Genomic DNA, 22,815 nt, shown 5'->3' with positions numbered 1-22,815 from the left:
CTACCTCAGAATGACTTCTGCTTTTATTCTGGACCGTCGCAGGCATGGCTCTGATATACCTCATGCTAAAAGCAAATGAGGAGATTGCACCAGCTAAAGCTGGGTGAGATCTGACAGCAATGAAAAGGCTGCAGAGGTAGGGAGAAGTCTCTGAAACACAGTTACAAACAATGGCAGTAGATCATCACTTCAATTAATCTCTACTCTGTGGTGTTCTATTATCTTTAGTGAAATGCTGCTGGAAGAAGGGGGGAGGTGAAGTGAGGTAAGAATTTGTATCAAACCCTGGTGGGTTTCCTGATGTCCCCTTCATGCTGCTGTGTAAGAATTTGTATCAAACCCTGGTGGGTTTCCTGATGTCCCCTTCATGCTGCTGTGTTCTCGCTGCCTTCACACGCTGCCCAGCAGCAAGGACCTCTCTCTGCTGGGTGGAACCAAGGCTCTACCCTTCCACTACAAGCAACATTCCCTCCAAGCCAAACTGCTGTCAATATTGGCCTTTCTTCCCCTTCCATCACCAGCATTGTGTTTGTTACATTGCCTTTCTGTGGTTTGGTATGGAAGGGATCAGCTCCACCAGTCAGCAGTGTGTGCACACAGTACAAGTGGGCAAAATTTGTCACGGTGACATCAAGCTGCTAACACAAACACATCTATTACCCTTTCTCTCTGGCTTGGTGAGACAGCTGCCCTCGAGGTATTGGCCTCTGAGCCTCCCTGATAAATCACTGGCGTGTAGGAAACCTGGTTATCCCAGCATAGCAGGGGCAGAGGATGCTATCCAGCTGCAGGAGGACATGGAAGAACAACATCCATGAGGCTTATAATGAAAGATTTTTGATATGCTTAAGTAGTTAACAAAAATTTATTGCAAGAGATAGTTTGTCACTAGATTTACAGTTTCAGAGAACATAGTACAAAACATAGTGCATCAGCTTTATCTAAACATTAAATAGGTGCAAATACACAAAGATAAAAAAACGAAAAAGTGAATACTTTACAACATAAGTTATAGAACTATAAATATATTTTATATACATTATACATATTCTAAGACATGATTTTCACATATATATATAGTTCGTAATTAATATCGGACTATTCAGTGCTTTAGTAATAGTGTAGGTCTCAATTTTTCTTGCATCGTTATACTTACAGTAAATGCTTCCCGAGGAGCAAGGAATTTTAACCAGTTTAAGAAACAGCAGTTTGGGTGAAGGCCTTTTTTTTTCCTTATTTTTGTTTTTCTGTGTGTCCTAGAAGAGCGGCTGCAGGGGGATGACGGCGGGGTGCGGGGCCAGCAGGGAGGGGAAGCCGGCGGGGTGCGGCAGCGGCGGGAAGGGCAGCGGGGCAGGTGGCAGCACGGCGGGCGGCAGCAGCGGCAGCGGCGGCGGCGCCACCAGCGCGGCCTGGCCTGCCGGGGACACGGCCAGCTGGGCCAAGGGCTGGGCTCTGGACAGGGCCGGCACCTGCGACAGGAACTGCTGGTGCGGCTGCAGCACCTTGAGCACCCCGGCGTGATGCTGCAGCACCGTGTGGTGGATGGTGGTCACCGAGCTGGAGCGCAGCGGCGGCGGCGGCAGCGGTGGCAGGGCTGGTGGGGCCAGGGCGAACTTCACCTTGGCCGACAGCACGTTCTGCGGCACCATCTGCTGCGGGTAGGCCTCCGAGGGGAGCTCCTTGAACTTCTCCGGGCTGTCGGGAGGGAAGAGCAGGGCCTGGTCGGGCAGGGGGAAGGGGGCTATGAGCTGCTCGGTGGTTAGGAAGGTGTGGGTGTTGAGGTGTGCTTCTTTGAACGGCAAGGGAGGGGGGCTGCTGAATATGCCGGGATTGCACTGCAGCCATTCGCCGGCCACCTCGCCCATCTTCTCGTGTGGGAGAGAGTCGGCCAGCTCGTAATGGCAAAGATAGGATTTGGGAGGAGTTTGTTCCAAGTGTCTGTTGGGGAGGGGAACTTTGTAACGAGCTGGGTTTTCGCGACTGTTGACGTTTTCCTTTTTCTTTCCCTCTTGGGGAACACCCTGTTTGACAGCAGCCGCTGGAGCACTGTGCTGGGGGGCACCAGGAGCAGCAGAAGTTGTGATGGTGCCATCGGGAAGCGTGGCTGGTGCGCTCTCCATCACTGAGCATGCCGTCGCTTTATCATCTTCCAGCACCTGTGGGTCAGCACTTTCTAGAGGTGCCTTGCTCTCCTCCAGCTCCATTGTTTCATCCCTGTCTTTTGCATCATCATCCCTGGGAGCTGCATTAGTTCCCTCTAGATTGTCTTGAGTCGCTAAGTCCCCCAAAATATTTAATGAAGAACTGGCAGAATTTTCTTTGGAAGATTCAGAGGTCTCACTTTTTGCATTCCTGTCGAGGAAAACATGATGGATCCTCGCCTTCCTTTTCCTGCGTTTCCCTTTTGCCTTGTGGTGGGCACCTAAAGCATGTCCTTGCCTTGGGTATTCCTCTGCTGATAATGCCTGTCCACAGGAGCTTTCATCCGAGGAAGAGGAGTAGGAATAGGTGTGCTGCCTCCGCTTGCGGTGTGGCTTCTCGGGCTCTTCCGTCAGAACACTGTAACCCCTCTTTGTGGGCTGGTTTTGGCTCAGCCCCTTCTCCTCACTGCACTGTCCCAAACATTTATGCTCTGGGCTACAGCTTGGCCTCCTGACTTTCCATCTGCAGCACGTTTTGGAGTGCCTTAGGCTGTGCCTCCTGGAGCTCAGCTGCTTGGCCTGCCTCCGGGAGCTGCCTTTGCTCTTCCTGCGTGCTCCCTTACAGCCGTGGTGGTGATGGGCGCTGCTTTTTGCACTCCAAAAGTCACACCAGCCTCTGTCCCAGTGTATGTGATTTGAGGCAGACACGACTCTCTTAGGACCATTTTCAGTGCTGAATTTTGGCTGTGACTGCTGCACCTCGCCTGCAGTCAACCAGATATTTCCTGCATCATGCCTGCACTTCTCTGTGTTATTTTGAAGGTGCTGATATTTATTTTCATCTCTGTAAGTAACTTCTTTTTCAGTTACTGGAGACATCTCCATTTCTGCTACTGTTGTGTCTCCACAGTGATGATAATGACAATGACATAATTTTCTTCTCCTTTTCCGTTTTCTGCTTTTGTGAAGCCATTTTTCATGGCTTTCTTTGATCCAGACTTTGTTGTATTTCTCATCTATCACAGTGTTTTGTCGTAAGGGGTTATGAGATATGTGATACTTTTCTATTTTTCTAATCCTGAATGACTCATCCAAGGACACTTTGTTTTGATTTTTTGCAAGGTCACAATTTCTGAAGAGGGAAACATCACTTAACAGGGGTATTGTATAGTTGCACACATTTTTATTCACTTCTACTTCGTAATCACCACACTCTGAAGTAGATCTTTTTGTAAAATCTGAGACTAAGATATGATCAGATTCAGTTTTATGGTGCAAATGAGGTATGTTTGGTTGATGCTTGGGCTTTTCTTGGCTTTCACTTGCTCTTGATGACTTAAAATCAAAATATAAAGGATTACAGCTGTAAGAAATTGATGGGTCTGTACTTGTATAAATTAACATTTCTGATGGCCACTGAAGAACATTTGATCCATATTTGCTGAGTACAGGAACAAAGGGCTGACAGGGCCTTTTGTATACATCTGGTTTGCTCTTTGGGGCTCCACTACCTTCTTCAGACAGTGCTGGAGCTGCTGCATCAGCCCCCAGAGTTTTTATTTCACTTTCAGTTGCAGGTGCATCCCTGTTCCCATCATTACAGTTTTCCTCTGCAGCATCCTGCACAGAGGAGCAATCCTCTACCAGTTCCTGCTCAGGAGCTCTGTTTGCCTGCAGCTCTGGGGACAGGGGCAGGACCTGGGCACTGTCTGCAGCCAGGGCCACCCTTTGGTCCCCTAACTCGGCCACACTCACATCCACACCATGGCCACCCGTGTCTGGGGACACCAGCTGCTTTGAGTGGGGCATGGCAGGAGGCAAGGCTGGGCTCTCCAGCACCCTGCTCCCTTCACTGGACAGCTCCTGAGCTTCAGGAGCCTCTGCTGTGTCCGTGCATTTCTCCACCAGTGGGTGAGAGCAGTTGTCTTTCTCCTCAGGGCACACGGCTACTTCTGCTGCTGCCGAAGGAGACTGAAGGCTGCACGTTCCTGGAACAAACCTACTCCTCCTGCTAAATCCATGCTCCATGGAGGTGTCCTCATTAAACTCATAGAAAACAGCAGCTGAAGACTCCAGTTTGACTGCTGCTTTCTTGGGAAAAGCAAAGGAGAACCCAACTCTGTGTCCTTGAGCTCCTTGAAGCTGCTCTCCGCATTTGTTAGGGTCGGATTGGTGACCTCCAGCATCTCCAGGAGAGGGAGAAATAACAGAAGCAATGTCCTTGCAGTTCTGTGCATCGTGCATCAGCGTGCAGCTGAAGTCCTGGCTCCTGGCAGAATCTGTGGCAGCGCTTCTGGGGACATCACTGCAGTCATCTCGCACGGTCACCGTGGTGGACTTGAACATAGGGCCGCTCCCGGGAGCACTAGGAAGGAAAACAAAACTTTGGGTCAATAACGTTCAGAAAACTGCTGACAGAAACAAGGTGATTACATTTAAGGGAGCTTTTCAAGGAAAGAGGAAGACTCTGTAGATGTGTACATTTAGACTACAAAAAAATGCCATCTTTTATAATAAAGATCAGTTGACTTGTACTAAAAAATAGGATGAGTAAATATTATGCTCCCAGCTCCTTCATGTGAAGTTATCAGCTGAAGGACTAACATCCCTACAAAGTAGTTAAGTTTTCCAAGACACACTGGCTGGCCAAAGAAGAAACTGTCTGTCTCCATAAAAATCTTGCTTCTCCTCCCAGCAGACCACCAGGGTTACAACACCATTACTACAGATTGCAGTTTTACATGCCTTCATGCTACAAAATACATTAAAGCAGAGGGTGCTTCATGGAGCACTTCCCACATAGCCATCATTCCAGAGACTGCTGCTCTGCCCACAGGCAATCCCCCAGCAGCTCCCATCCTATTTGTGTGCACAGACCCAACCATCACCACCTCAGCAATTTCTTTCATGGAGAAATAAAACTGGGGAGAGGATTTCAGCTGGCTGAAGTAAAGTAAGTGATTCATCCCTCTTGAGAAAAAAATTTATCACTGTCTACTTCTGTTCTTCATTTCATGTCCTCTTCCCATCTGTTCTATTTGACTTAATAGGAAGCAAAGAGAGGAGGAAAAAGTGTTTAAGCTGACAATTTTCCAGGATCCACAGAAGCTGCTCAGCACTAGGAGTAATGGACCTACATTAAAACCATTTGTTTGTTTGTTTTAGTCAAATCACGCTGTGTTACAGTGCAGAGCAATATTCACTGATGAGTCACTGGTAACACTTTCAAGAGTCATTTAAGACCCCAAGAAGTGCTGAGATGAAGAATAATGTCTTTACCCTGTCAGGTCTAGAAATTAAGGTAGAGGTTTTATGAGAAAAGAATTCCTCATGAGAATTCCTGCCTTGCCCAGTTCTTTATAAATTTGAAATATATATTAAACCCACACAGAAATCCTTACTTTCACAGAATAAAATGGTGGCTTCTACAAAAACAGCCTAGAAAATGCCAGTTTAAAAAATCCTGTGTGTCTGTCCATGTCACACCTCTAAGGATGCAAAGTGGTGGCAAATAGCAATTATGAGATAGATAAATTAGGCTCAGAAAAAAAATTCTTCTTCAGGAACTAGCAAAAGGATATTAAAAAAACCCCAACAAATAATACAGAAGTAACAAAGCCTTGCAAAATCTGTGCTTCACTAGCATGGAAAAAGGAAAACAGCAATTATTCTCTCGTCTTTCTCATGCAATATACAAAATGCAAGTTTTGGAGCATGTTTAGGGGGAATTATATCTGAAATACTCAAGTATAAAACATGAACAGTTGAAACACTCATGGAGGAGAAAGAGTCTCCACATGAGTTATCACAGGAAGATTAAAAAGTTTGGTGTTGTGTTTCTCCTGTCAAGCAGACCCCACAACATCCATGTTAATCCACCTGCTCATTCACATTTTGTTTCAGGACACTGTCCACCATCCAAACTAGGGACAAAGAGAATATTTCTGAACAGGAGCTGCAGCTTGGTTGGACTTCTCTGTTTGTTCATCTTGGGATGGGGGGGAAGGCTGAATGAAGAGAAAAAATTTACACATGAGCATCTACATTTTTTCTTTCTTTTCTTCTCCAGAGATTGCACTGTGACAAGTACATATATCTTCAGTGGCTTATCAGTGTCAGAACTGTGTCATATTTTTGAGAATTCAGTCACAACAAGCAAGCTCAACTCTAATTTCAACACCATGCCTAGATACAATACTAAAAATGCACGAGCAGCAAGGAGTCACTTTTGCAGAGGGAGGTAAACACACTGCTGAGGAGGGGAAAAAGAAGCATTTACCTTTTAATATAAAAAATCTGGCTATTGAGATGTAAAGCTAGGTTTCTGGATGCTTTCCCAGGCGAGCATTTTGAAAACTAAATCGCAGAGATCTGTTACATCCTAGAGAGACAGACTGTGTTCCTCACCTCATCAATGAAGTAGTGTCAGCCTGCAAATGCATGACCTAGTTCACTCAGCTTTCAACCAAAGTGCCTGGTTTTATGAAATATATATGAAACACATCTTTTTTTAAACTAAAAATATGTGTCATTTCAGCTCAGCTGAAAAAGCAGTGTTAAACATTGATTCCTGCACACAGTGTGAATCAAATACTGAGCACAGAATGCTTCCAAAACACCCTAAAAACTCGTGTGTGGTGTTACAGCCAAGGGGCTCCTGCATCCCACAGCACCAGCAAACAGTGGAGGGCTTTTTCAAAAGTATTTTTGCTGTTTGAGCAGCTATGGACTTACCAGGTTCTCTCTTTCCTTAGCTCAGCTAGCTTGTGCAAACGTTGAAGGGCTTTCTCCTGTTTTCTTTCATCTTTTCGTGACTTAGATGCTACATTTCGAGCAAACTCCCTCTGCTTCAGCTCCTTCAGCCTCTGCAAGAAACAGCCACATAAATGCACGTAAAAACCCCTGGGATGAGAAACATTTTCACGGCTCTTACTTGCTGGTAAGTGCCCACAGCATGAATTATTCTGAACCCAACCATTCAACAGATTTCAGGATTTCAAGGGAACAACCAAAATACCTAGAGGTGCTAGAGACAGGTTAGCCAGGCTAGAGACAGCCTAGCAAATTTTACTGTAGCTTTTGTGATATTATATATCAGTCTCAGTAGGGTGAGGGAAAGTTCACCCAGAATTTTGTTCACGATTCCTCCCCGAAACATTCCCCACAGATTTTTGAGATTTCAACCAAAAATGAGACCAACTCAGGTATTGTTCTGCAAAGCCTCTCAAAAGTCTGTTGATCCTCAGATGACATTAAACGTGGAATTTTTCTGCCCAAGATGCTGGGCATGGCACTTGTCACTGCTGCTCTGTGGAAGCTCTCCAAGCTCTTCCCTTCAGCTCACCACGGTCCCCCTGGCCCTGCCATCAGCATGCCAACACCTGCAGAGCTCCTGAGAGCACCTGTCCTGCCATCCCAGGCATTAGTGGAGCTGTTAAAGGGCCCTGACCCAGCAGGGATCTCCAGGAGATGTAATGGACACAGAAGTGGGCTCTGAAATGGGGAGATTGTCCCTTTGAAGGAGTCTGTGTCTCCTGCTCTCATTACTTTCATGTCTGACACAGCAGCTGTAAAGGTACCAGGGAGCAACCCAGGATCTCATGGGGTTTGTTTTATCTCCAGCCTGCTTCTTTGGAGGGAAATGGAAGTGCTCAGCTCTGATCCTCCACACAAAAAGGGAATATCATTTTCTTTACATCACAGAAGGACAATATGCAGGGGCCTCCCTGTTCTTCATGTCAGCAAAATGTATTCCAGTAGGTCCCAAACCCCACTGGTCCTCAGAGTGCCCTGATTAGGGCTCACAGTCTGATGGCATCATCTTACAAAACCATCATCTCACAATTCTGGGAAGAACCCAGTAACTTGTCATCCCCTTTTAGTGTCCAGGGCTAATGACTGGCCATGAACAGTGGCCAAGTGATTTGTAGAAGCAAAAACTCTAACTTCAAATTGTTTGAGGGGTATTAAGAGCTTTTGTCACCACTGCTGGCACACTTAATAGATACACAGAATAGAGTGTGCAAAACTGTCAGCAGTGTCCTCCTGTTTCTTCTCAACTCTTTTAATTTCACCCCTTTTGTGAATTTTTCTTTCCCCTATTCACAGAAAAACACCTCACACATACCAGCTGGCTCTAGGGGACACATGGCTTGGTTTTAAGTGGTTCTGCAAGGGGTAGGCAGTTGGATTCCATGATCCTTATGGGGCCAACCTGTCACAGACACATTTTCTGAAAAAATCTTTTCCTTAAGATTTTTCTCCTGAGAAGCTGAGAGGCCTCAGGAACAAAATGTAAACATTGGTTATCTGTTGCTGTGGAATGCAACAGGTGGGTCTGTGATTGGTCTTATGCAGTTGTTGCTAATTAATGGCCAATCACAGTGAGCTGGCTTGAACTCTGACCGAGTGAGACGCAAACCTTTGTTATCATTGTTTCTTTTTCTCTTCTTATCTAACCTTCTGATTAAATCCTTTCCTCAATTCTTTTAGTATAGTTTTAATATAATATAAACCATAAAATAATAAATCAGTCTTCTGAAAAATGGAGTCAGATCCTCTTCCCTCAACCTAAGACTCCTGCGAACACAGTCACACCAACCCATCCCCACCAAGGATCATCCATATCTTGAGATATTCTAGGAGTCAGTCACATACTGAATTAGTCTTTGCCTTTATGGGTGATGGTAACACTACTTGGCAAGTCCATTCAATGCCAAGAATAAATATGGAGAAACATGTAGAGAAAACAAACTTGCAGAAAAAATGACTGCCACTCTCTATTTCAAAGTTTTGCATTCTTTTCCAGATGCCTGGATATCCTTGATAGATAGAGAAAAATAATCTGAAACATAATCACATCTTCCACCATTTATATTTTCTAAATATCAAAACTTTCTACTGATAAAAATTTGCTTTTATTGTCCTAATACATTGTAAGGTTATAAGTACACTCAAAACTAGATATAGGGTATCTGTTTTTCCCAGAAAAAGAATACTTGAAGCGTGGAGCATCTTTGTTGAACACATCTTACCCTTGTGCTCCCCTGTTTTCCTAGACAGCAAGATAGTGACCCTGCCTCCCACCAGCCACTCATGAAACCTCAAGTGCTTCATTTCATAGGAAACTTCTGAGTACTCAAAACACAAGAGAAGAGATGAAATTTGCTCTTTCCCCTCCTCACCTCCAGCCCTTGGCACTTAAAGAGAGGATTTAATTGCATTTTGTGGAGCTCAATATTTTTTCAGGGTTTTTTTCCTCTCAAGTGCTAAAGAAAGAAGTAAGTGAGAAGTAAGGGAACAAAAGGAAGATAATAGGGCACTGTCTCACATGCTTGAAAAGGAGAAGCTGACGTGTATACAAATCCATAATCACCTCCCAGCTGCAGTACTTTTCTGTAATTACTGGGATGATTATAATTACTGATTTGAGTCTGACCAGATTCTGAACCCTTTAGTCTCACTGCTAAGTTAGCAGCACTCCATGCCTGCTCTCAGTTTTAAAGAAATTAAATTGTTTTCCTTGGATGGCTGCAAGTAGGTGTGGCACAAGTTTCGTGTGCTCAGCCTTTGCCTGCTCTTCTCTTCTGGATGAGATAAGCTCATACTTTACCATATTAATTAATAAATTGATTGCTGCTTGAATATTGGCCTAGTCAGGCTTCTTATTTATAACATGGAGAACCCAGAGCTCCCCTTCTGCCAGACCTCCTGGTAGGTACACCCTCCCTTTCCTGCACACAAAACTGCTCTTTGGGCTTTGTTTCTTTTCTTCTCACAACTGGTATCTCAGTCTTTCATGGAGTGCTTTAACAATCTGCAAAGATTATACCCTGGCAACTCCTGAGGTCTTTATTCATGTCTAAGTGGAATTCCTCCTAGTTCTAAACCACAAGACATGCACCTGGTGTTTAAAAAAAAAATCCTATTTCCTTTAAATAAAAGATCACCTAAATTAGTAACTGCATCCCCTCCATTTTTTCTTTTTTTGATACTGTAGCAATTTTGTTCTTTTAGCCATGTGATGAACTATCATCACCTGCATTCCCTAACTGCACTCAGACATGCTCAGGATTGCTGGCACTGCATTTTTGCTGCCCTTAGTTGGGCAAAATCATTGGTTTCACTAAAATTTTGAAAATGAAAATGAGCTATCACCCAATCATACCATTACTCCATGAATTCTTACCATCAGAGGGACCCCCCTAAAGTTGTTCAAAGTAAATAGCAGCAATAGAAAAACTAGTGTGATTTTTTTTTTTTTCCTACAAACCATATTTTCCTTATAATTTTTCTGCCTTTGCATGTGGCAGAGCAGTTCACTAATGCTAACTTCAACAGCAGTTTAATGCCTGTTATGCTTGGATTTTTCCATGGATCAGTAGGCCAATAATTAACAGCCAGGGATTCTGCATTGAATTCCCTCCTGCCTTTTCTCCTGCTTACAAAGCAGCTCAAAAACGTGTGTGACCCAGCCAGCAGAGTTCAACCAGCAGTGCACAATGAATAATTAAATGACATTTCTGCAGGAGACCTGAATGCCTTCATCATTATCCTGATCCTGCGCATTGCCACGTTGGAGGTGCAGAGCACGGAGCCCTCGGCTTGCAAATGACTTTGCCCAGCCTGAAGGGATGGGAAGCCTGACCCTGATTCTCCACCTTGTAATGTGCTCCTGCAGCTGGGCTGCTTTCCCCGGGGCAGCAGCTGGATTATTCTAGCAAATCTAACTGTAACACAGGGCCTGAAGCAGAAATATTCCAGCTATTTCTAAAAGGCTCAGCCAAGTACCTTAGTGCACACATTGCGATGCGCTGAGGCTCCTCAGTCCAGATGGAAAGCAAGAATTTTACAGAATCCTGTGTACCTGTGCATGGATGAAACTATCCATGAGGTGGCCACAGGAGCTCCAAATGCAGGTGTGGCTGCACTTCTCAAGGAAGGCAAGTATAAGAAAAAATCAAGGGAATCCTAAGAGGATTTCCAACAGGACCCCACTCCTGGTCCCTTCACACTTGTCTTCCCCATTTACCACATTAGATAATTAATTTCAGCACACTGCTTTTCAAAAAAGTTTCCTAATTCTGGATTTCCTAATTCTGGGCTTCCTAATTATGAGTTTTCTAATTCTCCCCTGCATTTTATAACAGAGAAGCCACAAGCCCACATTCTGCTGCCAAAGCCAGGTGCCTGAAATCACTCTCTAGATCAAATCCTCTCAAAACCAAAGACACATTATGGCATTAAAAGCACTTCTTACATCGTTATTACAAGCCTTTTGCCACCCTGAAAACTGGCTATTGGCTTTTTTTTTTTTAAATTTAAACTCAAGATTTAAACATTGTAGCAATAGCCTTTTAAACTAACGGACCTCCAAAACACAGAGAAAGGCATAGGCGTTAATTAATAAATAGACGCAGGACAACAAAAGCAAATAAAAGCTTAATAGTGAAACCCAATGTACATGAATATTAAGGCATTAAGGTGATAAAATGAAGGGGAAGAAAAAGAATCAGACTTTTATATATATAAAAAATATATACATATTAATTTTATAACTTTGAACATATTACTTAACGTCATCAGAACTGACTCTGAAGAAAAGCAGTGAGATTTTTAACAAAGAAAAAGTTTATGAGACTGAAGTTTATGAGCATCAGGATTGATACAGGCTCTCTCTGTGGTGCTAATATCTCACAGCAAAAACAGCCATCCCACCAGCGCAGAGGCACCATCTAAGGACTGCTTATTCAAACAGGCTCTCATAAACCACCCTTGCAAAGCTTATCCAGGAACAACTTTAACGGGGTTAAGAACCAATGGGAGCAGTTTTTATAATAGCAGGAGGCAGGAAGATGTCTGTCAGGGGATTTTAGGGCAGTGCAGTTCAGATACTATTATGCTAATTCACTTTTGACCTTAGATTAACTATTAAATTATGTGGACTTTTACAATGCTGAAAATACGTAGCCATAAATTCATTTTCTGATCAATGGAAGTATAAAATTACAGAATTTAACAGCCATGACATCAAATTTTGATGCTTTACTGCCTTCTCACTTTATCAGGAAAAATGACTGCATCCCCAGCAGTCACTAAATCATTAATTTATGTGGTTTTAGCTTTTAAAAATAACTCATCAAAATAAAAGGCCAAGCCCCCTCCTTCTCCACCTGCCCAGCCAGTGACAGGCTGGGATCCCAGCCATGGGATATTCAGTGCTGCATGTGCATCCCAAGTCCAGCAGGAGCTTCCCCAGGCCCTGTCCTTTCTATAGCTCCATCTGTACCCTAAAATGAGCTGGAACTCCACTGCAGCTCCTTCCTGCCCTTCAAAAATTTCCTAATTACCTAAACATGGGTTGGGAGTTCAGCAGTGTGGCGGAAGTGAGACAAAATTGGCATTTGGATTTATTTAAAAAACAAACTCTTCCTTCTCAATCTATACATGATTGAAAACATATATTTAATAAAGTTTTTTTTTTGCTTATGTTCAATTTGTGTTTTTAAAAAAACTCTATGATATGCAATGAGTATTAACACGAGTGTTGCTTAGCTTCCAATGATGATTCTAAAAGCTGTGCATGTTCCCCTGTAACTCCCTGCTAGCTGAGATGGGATGCTGCTGCTTCATGGGAATTGTGGTGTGGCAAACAGAGTGACAAGAACTCATCAGATAAACACTTGTCACACCAAACCAGATTAGTGCCTCTCACAAAGAGGATCGAGCTTAATCAATTATAAATAATAACTGACTAGAACACAGCTCATGTAACACCTGTAAACGCTCAAATGGAGAATGAAATATGCCATTTAAAGCAGAAAACATGGCTTACTAAGATGTAAAATTCACATATTTTCCTTCTGCCTTCAGCGCTTTGTGAGAGCGTATATATATATAGACATATATGAGAGCATATGAGAGAGAACATAAATATAAATATAAACATAAATGTATGTATTTTACTCTTCTGCAGCTGTTCTTCACAAGGCACAACAGGGCAGCATCTCCTTCCTTATGCTCTAGTGTTCAATTCTACATACTTTTCATAGCAATCTGTTATTATTATTATTATTACTATTATTATTACTATTTTTATTATTATTATATTCTCCTGTTGTAAAGATTAGAGGAAAAAATTCAAGCTCCAAGAAAACAATACTAGAATACCCAGAGAATTTACCCTGTTAGTGCTGCAGACCTTCCCTACACAAGGCACGTTATTTCCACAGAAAGGAGAAAGGAAAAAGGAGTAAGATAAGAAAGAAATTAATGGACTTTTTTCCTTCTTTGTCATGCTGCCACCATGGAATTAATTGCTGTGATGGGTTCCTGAAAGAGACAAGGGGGTGTTTCTAACAGTTCTCCTTGTGGAGCTGCTGACAAGAGTAGGGGAAAGTTTCCTGCCAGGGGGTGGCACCAGGAGATGTCACCACGAGGGGCTGGGGCATCTCCAGCCCTGCAGAAATTCCAGAATTAAACGTGAAAACCCCATTTACCTGATCCTGTCTCAACTCCTTCCCAAACACCATCTGTAGGGTTTCTGTGCAGGAGTCACCTTCTCACACTATCAGTGTAAGGACCATTCACTTTGCTTTTCAGAGGCCTTTTAAAAATAAAATTAATCTATTGCTGGCTTAGTAATGACTTTCAGTTTGTTCCAAGTTAGCAGCTGATTCTGCATGCCTCTGCCTGTTTGCATCTCATGTTGAGCTGCAAAATTTAAAACTTTTCCTAAATGCCAAGAACCCCACAACTTTGCAACAGAACCCCATTGTAAATGATGAGATGATAAGCCCTCCAGATGACAACAAATAACATGGAGGCTGTGAATAATCCTTTTGCCCTCATATTTCTACCACAGATTGCAGCCATTCTCTCCTGATGGTCTTTCAATATTAGAAGACATCTAACACATAGGTGGTTGTATGCAGGATTTAAAAACAGCAAGTCCTTGAAGCCCAAAAGGTTGATTCAGTAGATTGAAACTGCTCTTTTTCTAGCAAAAAGATGTCATGAGCATCATCCCAGACTGGGGATGAATTCAGAGGGAAGGAAGGTTGGTGTTGCTTTACTCCTCCATCATGGCCCTGATGAGAAAATGAGATTCTTCATGACTCAGAAGATTTCTCACTGACTTCAAATGAATTGATGTGATGCAAGTTTTCTCAAACTACTCCAAGTTGCTCATGAGCACACTTGTAGGATACACAGTAGTACACTTTGTTGTGCAGTCTGCAAAAGAGAACTGTTGAGACAGCTCTTAAATTTAAAACCTACCAATACATATAAAATTCATGCATTATGTTATACAACTGAAAATGCATATTGATCCTTTCTAATTTTCTAATATAAAGACTGAAATTAATTTTTCATGAAACATAATTAGGTTGTGAGATTACACACTTGTGTTGAAGCATCTTGTAGAGTGTCTCAAGTTACATTTTTCCTACCTAACTTTATGGGGGAAGAAAATTACTCTTGAGCTTAAAATGAAAAGCAAAACCTAATGAAAACATTACTGCTTCAGAATCATGGGGAAAATCAGAACATTAAATATTTTTCACAGTTGCACCTGTAAGATACATGAAAGCTAGTTATCCTTGATGAATATCTCACTAATTACTCCTGATTATGTAACTGCAAAAGATGTACAAGGGAGCGATAGAAGGAAAAAGAAATTTCTTAGCTCTTTTTCTTTTCTCTCTCAAATTATCTGCCAGAAACAAACACATACTTCATTATGGGATGATTAATGCTCTCCCCAGCACAAGGAGCCTCCCTTGGTTTGACACCCTTATGGTGCCTGTGCCTTTCTGCTCCACTTCAGCATCCCCTGCTGCAGGATGCAGATAGCACTCTGACAAATTAAAGGTTATGAAGCATAAATTAACACCTCTGCTGCTTTTGTTTTAACATAACTGTGCTTCTCTGAAGTTGACTTAATGGCTGCAGTGTTGCCATTGTGCAAAAACATTGTTTTAAGCCTGCAGAACTGCTGAGCCTTGCACACTGAATATTTCACTGTGATAGCTCCTGACCACGTGTGGAATAGCAGCCTGGGCTTACTGCAAGCTGCAGGGTATTTTCTTGTTAGCTTCAGCAGAAATCAGCTGAATATTCCATAAATATTAAGGACACACAAAGGAAACAACAGAGAAGTACAGAATTAGCATCTCACCTATCAAAATAATTCCACCAGATAATGAAAAGAGCATGAAGCTGACACAGGCTTTCTACATCTGGAAAGTGGTTACAGAGCCTGTGGTTTAAAAGTATTTATTTTAATAATTCTAGGCCTTATTATACTTCTCTTGAAGTCAGTGGGGAAACTCCTGCTGAGCTCATGGGGAGAAGAGGTTTCCAATTCACCATGAAAGTTTCCAGCAACACGTAAGAAAGCTTCCTTGTTCACAAAGATTAAATACAAGATTGGTACACATAATTTCTTTAAGGGTCACTTCCCAGTTACCTCTCCTTCTCCTGCCATTTAGGATTCTAATTAAAAAACCCAAAAAACAAACCAAAAACATATGCAATGTTGTAAATCCTGACAAGAAATGTTTATTCCTAGCACTGTCAGAGAAAAGAGCTTAACTCCCCCTCTCCCCAGGTGGCAGCAAGTGTGGGGTGCCCTGAGATGCCACAGCTTCTCTTCCTCTTCAGCTGTGCAGGGACAAACCAGCATGGACCATTTCAGACATCAGGTGCCATTCCCATGTCCCACCATCCCAATGATCTGGTAAAATGATCCACCACTATTCCTTTCACTCCAGCAGCGAAGTTTATGCATCCAGAATAACTATTCTGAGCATTGCATATCCAATCTTTTCTAATTTGACTTTACTGCAACCAAAATATTGATTCAAGGAGCCACTGCTTCAAGATATCTTCCTGATATCTCATTCACCAGTCACTGAATGAGAAATAATGATTTGTACTTTTTTTTCTGGCCAGTTACAATTTTCTATGTATAAATACTGACAGCTCCACAACATTTCTTCTCAAGTCTATCCAGAGAGCTCTAAGCTAACACAAAAAATCCCTGCCTGATCAGCATTCATATTCCTTAAGCCATTTCACAGGAGCAGACACTTCTTCACCAAGAAGTCCTCTCAGAAGGTCACCTCTACACCTCTTTGGAGAGGGAAAATTGGATTTCCTTTTAGAATGGCTCTGCAGTGGGATTAGGTTACAAAATGGATACTGCCATCAGCACACAAGATTGCATGGCTCAGCTGCTAAAGCTGCTTTTTTGCTCATTTTGGAGCAGCCACTCTGCTGTTTTCTGCATGAATAATGCACTTGGCACCTCTGAGTTCTCTGAGGCTCCATCCAACAACTCTTCACTGCAGAGCCCTCCAGCACCTACCAGTGTCCACTGGCATTGATCAGCTTTCCAGAGTGGTCACTGTGTCTGCAGCACTGAAATTCTCTGCAGGATCCTGCTGCTATCCCGACTCTTACTCCATTCCTGGCTGCACGAGGACACAATACCCTTTCCACAAGCAAATTAAAAATTGATAGCAGACATTTTGAGTCTGTGTTTTCTAGTTTCAGCCTCTTTGGTCACTGACATTTTAGGAAAGTCTGCCACAGAGACTGAAATGAACCTACCAAACCTTAAATCTTTCTAATCTCCACAATGTGCACAGTGACCAAAAAATGAGGAATTAAAATTTACAGTTAGCTCTTCTAAAGGTTATTTCCCACAACCCTCAAAGGATACACTGATAACTGGTGGGCTGAAGGAGACACATGAATTTCCCCAAAGCGAGCTCTTTATTTTAGTTCTCTATGTCAGAGCTAAATTACAATCCCTTTATCAGACCAATTTTATGTTGGATCACTGAGCAATTCACAGAATTTGTGTGTGAGCCTCTGCTCACAAATTGCTCCTCAGCAGCAGCAAGATCTGGTCCTTGCCACCATTATCCCAGGACCATGACAAGCTTCCTCAAAGAACATAAATTTGGCCAATGGAAACTGAGACAAGAATGAGCCTTTGCAAATTTTGACACATCTCAGCCATGGCAAAGTGGCACAGAGAAAACCTTAGTTATCCTTAAGCCAACCTGTAATACCATACATACAGAGCCCTTGGAGGGAAACAATTACAGAAAAAAAGATTACAAATTACAGAAAAAAATCTTAAAAATAAAGGCTGCATCTTGCAAGGCAAGATCAATTAATGTCAGGATTTTATATGTTTGCAGTTTCAGTGATGCAGATGAAGTGTGTTGGAAAGCAACTCTGTAAAAACACTGATATTACCATGAAAAAAAAAAAATTAAGAAAAAGGTGTTGGGCCAGCAAGTCTGTATTTATGTGCGTCTTTTACTGCCCCAGTGCTTCTGCAGAGTGAAATGTTAGCGACTGCAGAGCAGGGATGTGTGCACCACCACGCTATGTTAATAAAGTGCTCCTTTAATTATCAGTAAAGCACAGCTTGGAGGCTGCTGGGGGAAAGCAGGGCTGTAACAGCCTGTGACAGACTCCCAAAAGGACCAGCACAAGTTCACAGCAGGGGCCTTGAGCGTGGAAGGAATGGGATGGCAGCAGGGTCCCAGAGCTATAAACAACTCACTAATGCTACACTGCTGCTTGCTACAGGAATGCAAGTTTAAAATATGGATAAAAGTGAGTTCAGGCATAAAAAGGAAATGAAGCCATGGTGAGGCCACATGCAGAGTGCTCTGTCCATGTCTGGGCTCCTCAGACAAGACAGACATGGATCTCCTGGAGCAGGTCCAGTGGAGGGTGACAGGGATGATGGAGGGACTGGAGCATCTCTCCTGAGGTGAGGCTGAGGGAGCTGGGGCTGCTCAACCAGACCTGTGCCATGCGGTCTGGGATGACCCTGCTGGGCCACTCCAGAAGTTGGACCAGATGGACCCACTGTGCTCCTTTCCAACCTGACCCAGTCTGGGATTCTGTGAAATAGCCTCCAACATACGTAAAAATTATTATAGATAGCAAATTTTACTTTCTGGCAATTATCATGAAGCACTGGATAAATAGCAACTAAGTGGAGCATGCATTTGTGCAAGTAAACACATTAAAATATCCCCAAATAGACCTGAGTGAGGAGAAAGAAACCATCAATATTAACTTCACCTTCTTCCTGGCACAGAGGGGACCAACACCACACTCCCCCACATGAAGAACTCACATTGCTGACAACTTGTAATGACACCTCCCTTTTCTTCTTCAGGAGGACCATTAACACCAGAGAAGAATCAGACACTAGAGAGCTTATTATATCTGTGTCATTATCAGCAATGAGCCCTTATAATTAGATGATCTGGACTGTAAGTGCCTGTATGATCATAATTGGCCTAATAATAATTCTTTCTGTGAGGCTGTTAGGACTTTTGTTGAAGCTAAACTAACACATTCCTGGCTCTGCATGCTGGAGGTTTCTTTCACCCTCATAAATGCAGGAGGTTTTTGGATGGGTACCCCAGCCTTGAGGGACACAGGGCAGAGCTGATAATGGGTACAGCAGGTCCAGCTTTCTGTTTCAACACAACCCAGAAGGAATTCATTGCAATATTTCTCTACCTCAGTCAGGTATGAACCTATCAGGAGATAATTTGCCCTTGATTAAGAATCACCAGGAAATTAAGAAAAACAATAATTAACTAATAACGTAAAGCTCATTACTGAACGGAAACATGCCCAAATCTCAGTCCTAAAGGCAGAAGGCAATTCCTAAGGAAAACTGGCATTAACCTGTTGTTCCTTTTCTTTGCAACAACGACAGCAAGGATAGAAGTCCATCCACTTGCATGATACAGGTTCCAGTTTGCAAGGAAGACAGCACTGGGCACTATCTACAGCACTGAACTCTGAAATCTGAACTGCCACAAGGCTCAAGGTTTGATGAAAAGAAGAAAAAATAGCCCATAAAAAGCCATCTATCTGGCACACATAAATAACAGGGGCAATTAACTAGGTGGACCTTCTGTACATCTCAGCAGAAGACAGATTTAAAATGTCTATACTCCATGTGAAGGTATTTCTGGATAAAGCATTGCCACAGAAAATGGAAAATAAGAGCAGAAGCTTTATCATCTCAAGGTCAACGTAACTGTATGTTTACAAAAGTTTAAAAAGTGCCTCCCTCTCCTTCCCTGCAGCAAACTCAAAGAAACAAAGTACTCAGCAAGTGAGAACCATCCACGAGAGCTGTGAGACCCTTGCCCTCTCTTCCTGCAAAGACAAGGGAAGGAAAAGAAAGAATCTTATTGTAAGAACTCCCAGCCCTGAAAACAAGCCTCTCACCATCCTCAAGCACCACTGCTACAGCACTCCACAGTTAATAAGTATTTACAGACCCAGATTCTCTGCTTCTGCACAAGATTTTACGCTATTGAACTGAAACAGGTGTCTTTGCTGGTCTATAATTTAGCAGGAGCACCCTGGGAGTGACCTCCCTGTTTTCCTGGCTGATTCACCAAAGTAGTTGTATTTTTATTTTTGTCATCTGCACTATCTTTTTCTTTGTTGAAAGTTTTAAGGGCATTTTTTTGCAAAGAACAGAGGAAAACCTTTTCACAAATTTGGGTTAAAATTTCTTTATGTACTTCATTTCCTACAAGTACCTATAGAAATACAGAGGCAAATCATGACATTTCCTTCTATCCTACCAAAACTTTGGCTGTTTTCTCCACAGGTTAGTTATCTCCCATGGAAATGCAGATGTTTTAAATACCTGTTCCCAGTCTTCACAACATCCCTTAAAGCAGGCTGGGCCCAAATTTTTACTTTTGCCTTAACATTCCCACATTCCTGCTTCAAGATTTTTTTATCAAAACGCTGCAGTGCCTCTGGGCTAGGATAGGAAAAGAAAACAACAAAAAACCAGAAAGACACTTGTTTTTTTCTTGGTTTTTTTCTTCCACATACTCTCCCTTTTTTTTTGCAAAATTGCCACAGATGATGCTAAGGAAAGCTTTACAAAGGCAGCACTTTTTTCTCTCCACACATTTTGGATTTATTGTTGGAATTCTCTCTCTCTCTCAATGCCACCAAAGTGACTCATCCTTCATGAAAGTCTTGAATCCATTCATCAAAATGTCATCCCCCAAAACTGTTTCTTGCCTGCTTGCTCAGGATGCCACTGCACAGTCACAGAGAGACTCAAAAAAGGCTCAGGGAATTCATCAAGTTACAAAGCTTAGACAGCTCCTGATCAGAACTTATAGACTAGCTCTAACACAAATATACACACATTAAAGTGCCCTCCAGTTACAGCAAAAAGCACAATTCAGCAGAATTTAAGTCTGATTTGAGACCACCTAGAATGGGCTGCAACCCCCCTGGCCCCCTTCATGTTGTCCTGCCTTAACACAGGCACAGAGATCAGCAAAGTCATAGATCACCCCCAGAATAAGGCAGGAGAACAGCTCAGTCTCATCACTCCAAATATTCCTTCTTTCAGGGTCATTTCCCATTTCACCACTCTGCAAAAGCAGCACCAGAGGCTGGTTTGTGCTGCAAAATCTGCACCTGAAATTGGTAGGAGCTTCCCAAATTTTGAGGAAGCAGGTCCCCAGCTGAGCTGCTGGCAGACACCTAAAGCTCAATTCTTGATCCCACTGCCCAAATTTGTATGAAAGGAAATAACTTGCAGGAAAGTCACTGCAGATGGAACTAAAGTAATAGCTACTTAGTTTTAATAAGTTGGGTAAAGTTCTGTAGTGTTTTCTTTTATCACAAAGTCTTATTAACATATAACACTTGGCTGCATAAATTGAATGGAGCTATGCCTTGAACCTACACCTTCCACTGAGGTTTCAGCACTTTTTTCCTCTCTAAAATTTAAGAGGGACAATCAGATACTGGGTAAACATTTCCTTTGTGAAGAAAAAACATCTTTTATATCCACACAAAATATAAGGACTGCTTAAGTAATTTTTGCATATTTTAAAGTACCTCTTGTGTTGCAGACATCTTTTATGAAAAATCTTTTCCTTAGGATTTTTCCTCCTGAGAATCTGAGAGGCCTCAGGAACAAAATTGATTAAGTAAACAATGGTTATCTGCTGCTGTGGAATGCAACAGGTGAATCTGTGATTGGTCTCATGTGGTTGTTTCTAATTAATGGCCAATCACAGCTGGCTCGGACAGAGTCTGAACCACAGACCTCTGTTATCATTCTTTCCTATTCTATTCTTAGCCAGCCTTCTGATGAAACCTTTCCTTCCATTCTTTTAGTATAGTTTTAATGTAATATATATTATAAAATAATAAATCAAGCCTTGTGAAACATAGAGTCAGATCCTCATCTCTTCCCTCATTCCAAGAACCCCTGTGAACTCAGTCACAGCTCTTGCACTAAAATATCAGTATTTAGCAGTGTAAAATCCTCAAGCTTTCATCCAATCAGTAAAGAAGGTGAAGTTTCAAAGAACAAATTCCCTGAAAACCTAAATTTGGATTTTTGTCTCCCCAGCAGAGATTCAGAGCCTTCCCTGAGACAGCACACACACACTCAGCTGCACCTGACAGCAGCACGAGGGGAGTCTATTCATCAAACTCACGCACACTGAAGCAGTGAGAGTCCCCAGCAGCTCTCCCTCCTGAAACCAGGGCTGGGGCTTTCCAGCAGGCAATCAGGAGTCTGATCCAATCCCAGGTAGCAGCCTTACAAGCAGATGCATTAGCAGAGCTGCGACTTGCTGTCTTCTTTCAAAATATGTTGTGGAACAAATCTCGTGTGCCTACAAGGAGGGCACATCACTCTGATGCTGCAAACTCTCTGCTCTGCCTGGGGCAGTATCACCAACAATAAATCATCCTGCTGGAATTCCTGCTGACCTCCAAGACACCAGCTGGTGCCCTGTGCACAGCACATCTGCAATCTGTGACCTGATTCCTGCTCAGTGCCACTGCCTCCCCCACTTCCAGCCTGGAAGAATTCTCCAGCCAGTGACATTATGGAAGAGCTTTAATGACTGTGTCCTCCACCAGCAAATAGGATGTAACATTCAGAAAAAACTCAGTCATGATACTTTTTATATCCATTCGCATGTAAAATAGTTGATCCTTCCTCTCCTGTGCAGCTCCTCAGCTATTTCTGATCTGTCATAATGGCCCTCTGAATTGGGTTTGTGATGGGAAAGTCTTTCATTTCTCAACCTTAATACTGAAATTAATGGGAGAACCTGTGGTAAAAGTCATATTTTCTAAGAACTGATGTTTCTAAGAAATGGTGTTTCTGGACCTGGCAATTTGGGAAGCCAGAGTTGGCAGCTTGGTTTTGCAGGCTCAGCCCAAGGAGAATATGAAAAGTAAGCTCTAATTACTACTGATTTTCATAGTTTTGCCTTTCACTCTTGAGGATCCTAAACATAGATAAATTATCAATTATACCTTCTTAGCACAGTCAAGGGACTGAAGAGCAAGAGTTTATAGGCCTCTCTTAGTTACTGTGATTGTAACTTCACCATTTTCCAGGGCATGGGGAGAAAAAATTTGATTACAGAGCATGTTTGAGAAGTCATCAGAAAAACAAAACCCTCCATCAAAACACATCAGACTGTCCCAAATAATATTCTGCTACTACACTTTCAGCAAATGGAAGGAAAAGCATCATCTTTACGTTGTGTTCTCATCAATGTGATCTGATTAGCGCTGTTCATCTGCTGACACGTAACCCAAATGCACA

The 22,815-nt window shown here is 42.6% G+C and overlaps 1 protein-coding gene across 1 annotated transcript in view; it reads right to left on the bottom strand.

Moving 5' to 3' along the window:
• Positions 1-851: 851 nt before the first annotated feature.
• ZNF804A (zinc finger protein 804A) overlaps positions 852-22,815 on the bottom strand; it is a 146,258-nt gene continuing 124,294 nt past the window's right edge. The window contains exons 3-4 of the mRNA XM_054277777.1: positions 6,876-7,006; positions 852-4,506 (exon numbers count right to left, since the gene is read on the bottom strand). Coding sequence (XP_054133752.1) covers positions 1,257-4,506; positions 6,876-7,006 — 3,381 coding nt within the window. The 3' untranslated portion in view covers positions 852-1,256. The remainder of the gene's footprint in view (positions 4,507-6,875; positions 7,007-22,815) is intronic.

This window comes from Melozone crissalis, unplaced genomic scaffold, assembly GCF_028551555.1.
Source record: "Melozone crissalis strain CALT ecotype California unplaced genomic scaffold, PUWL_Pcris_2 ptg000023l_1, whole genome shotgun sequence".
Lineage (NCBI taxonomy): Eukaryota > Metazoa > Chordata > Aves > Passeriformes > Passerellidae > Melozone > Melozone crissalis.
Note: the sequence above shows the minus strand (reverse complement) of the source record. Positions and strands in the feature narration are given on the sequence as shown.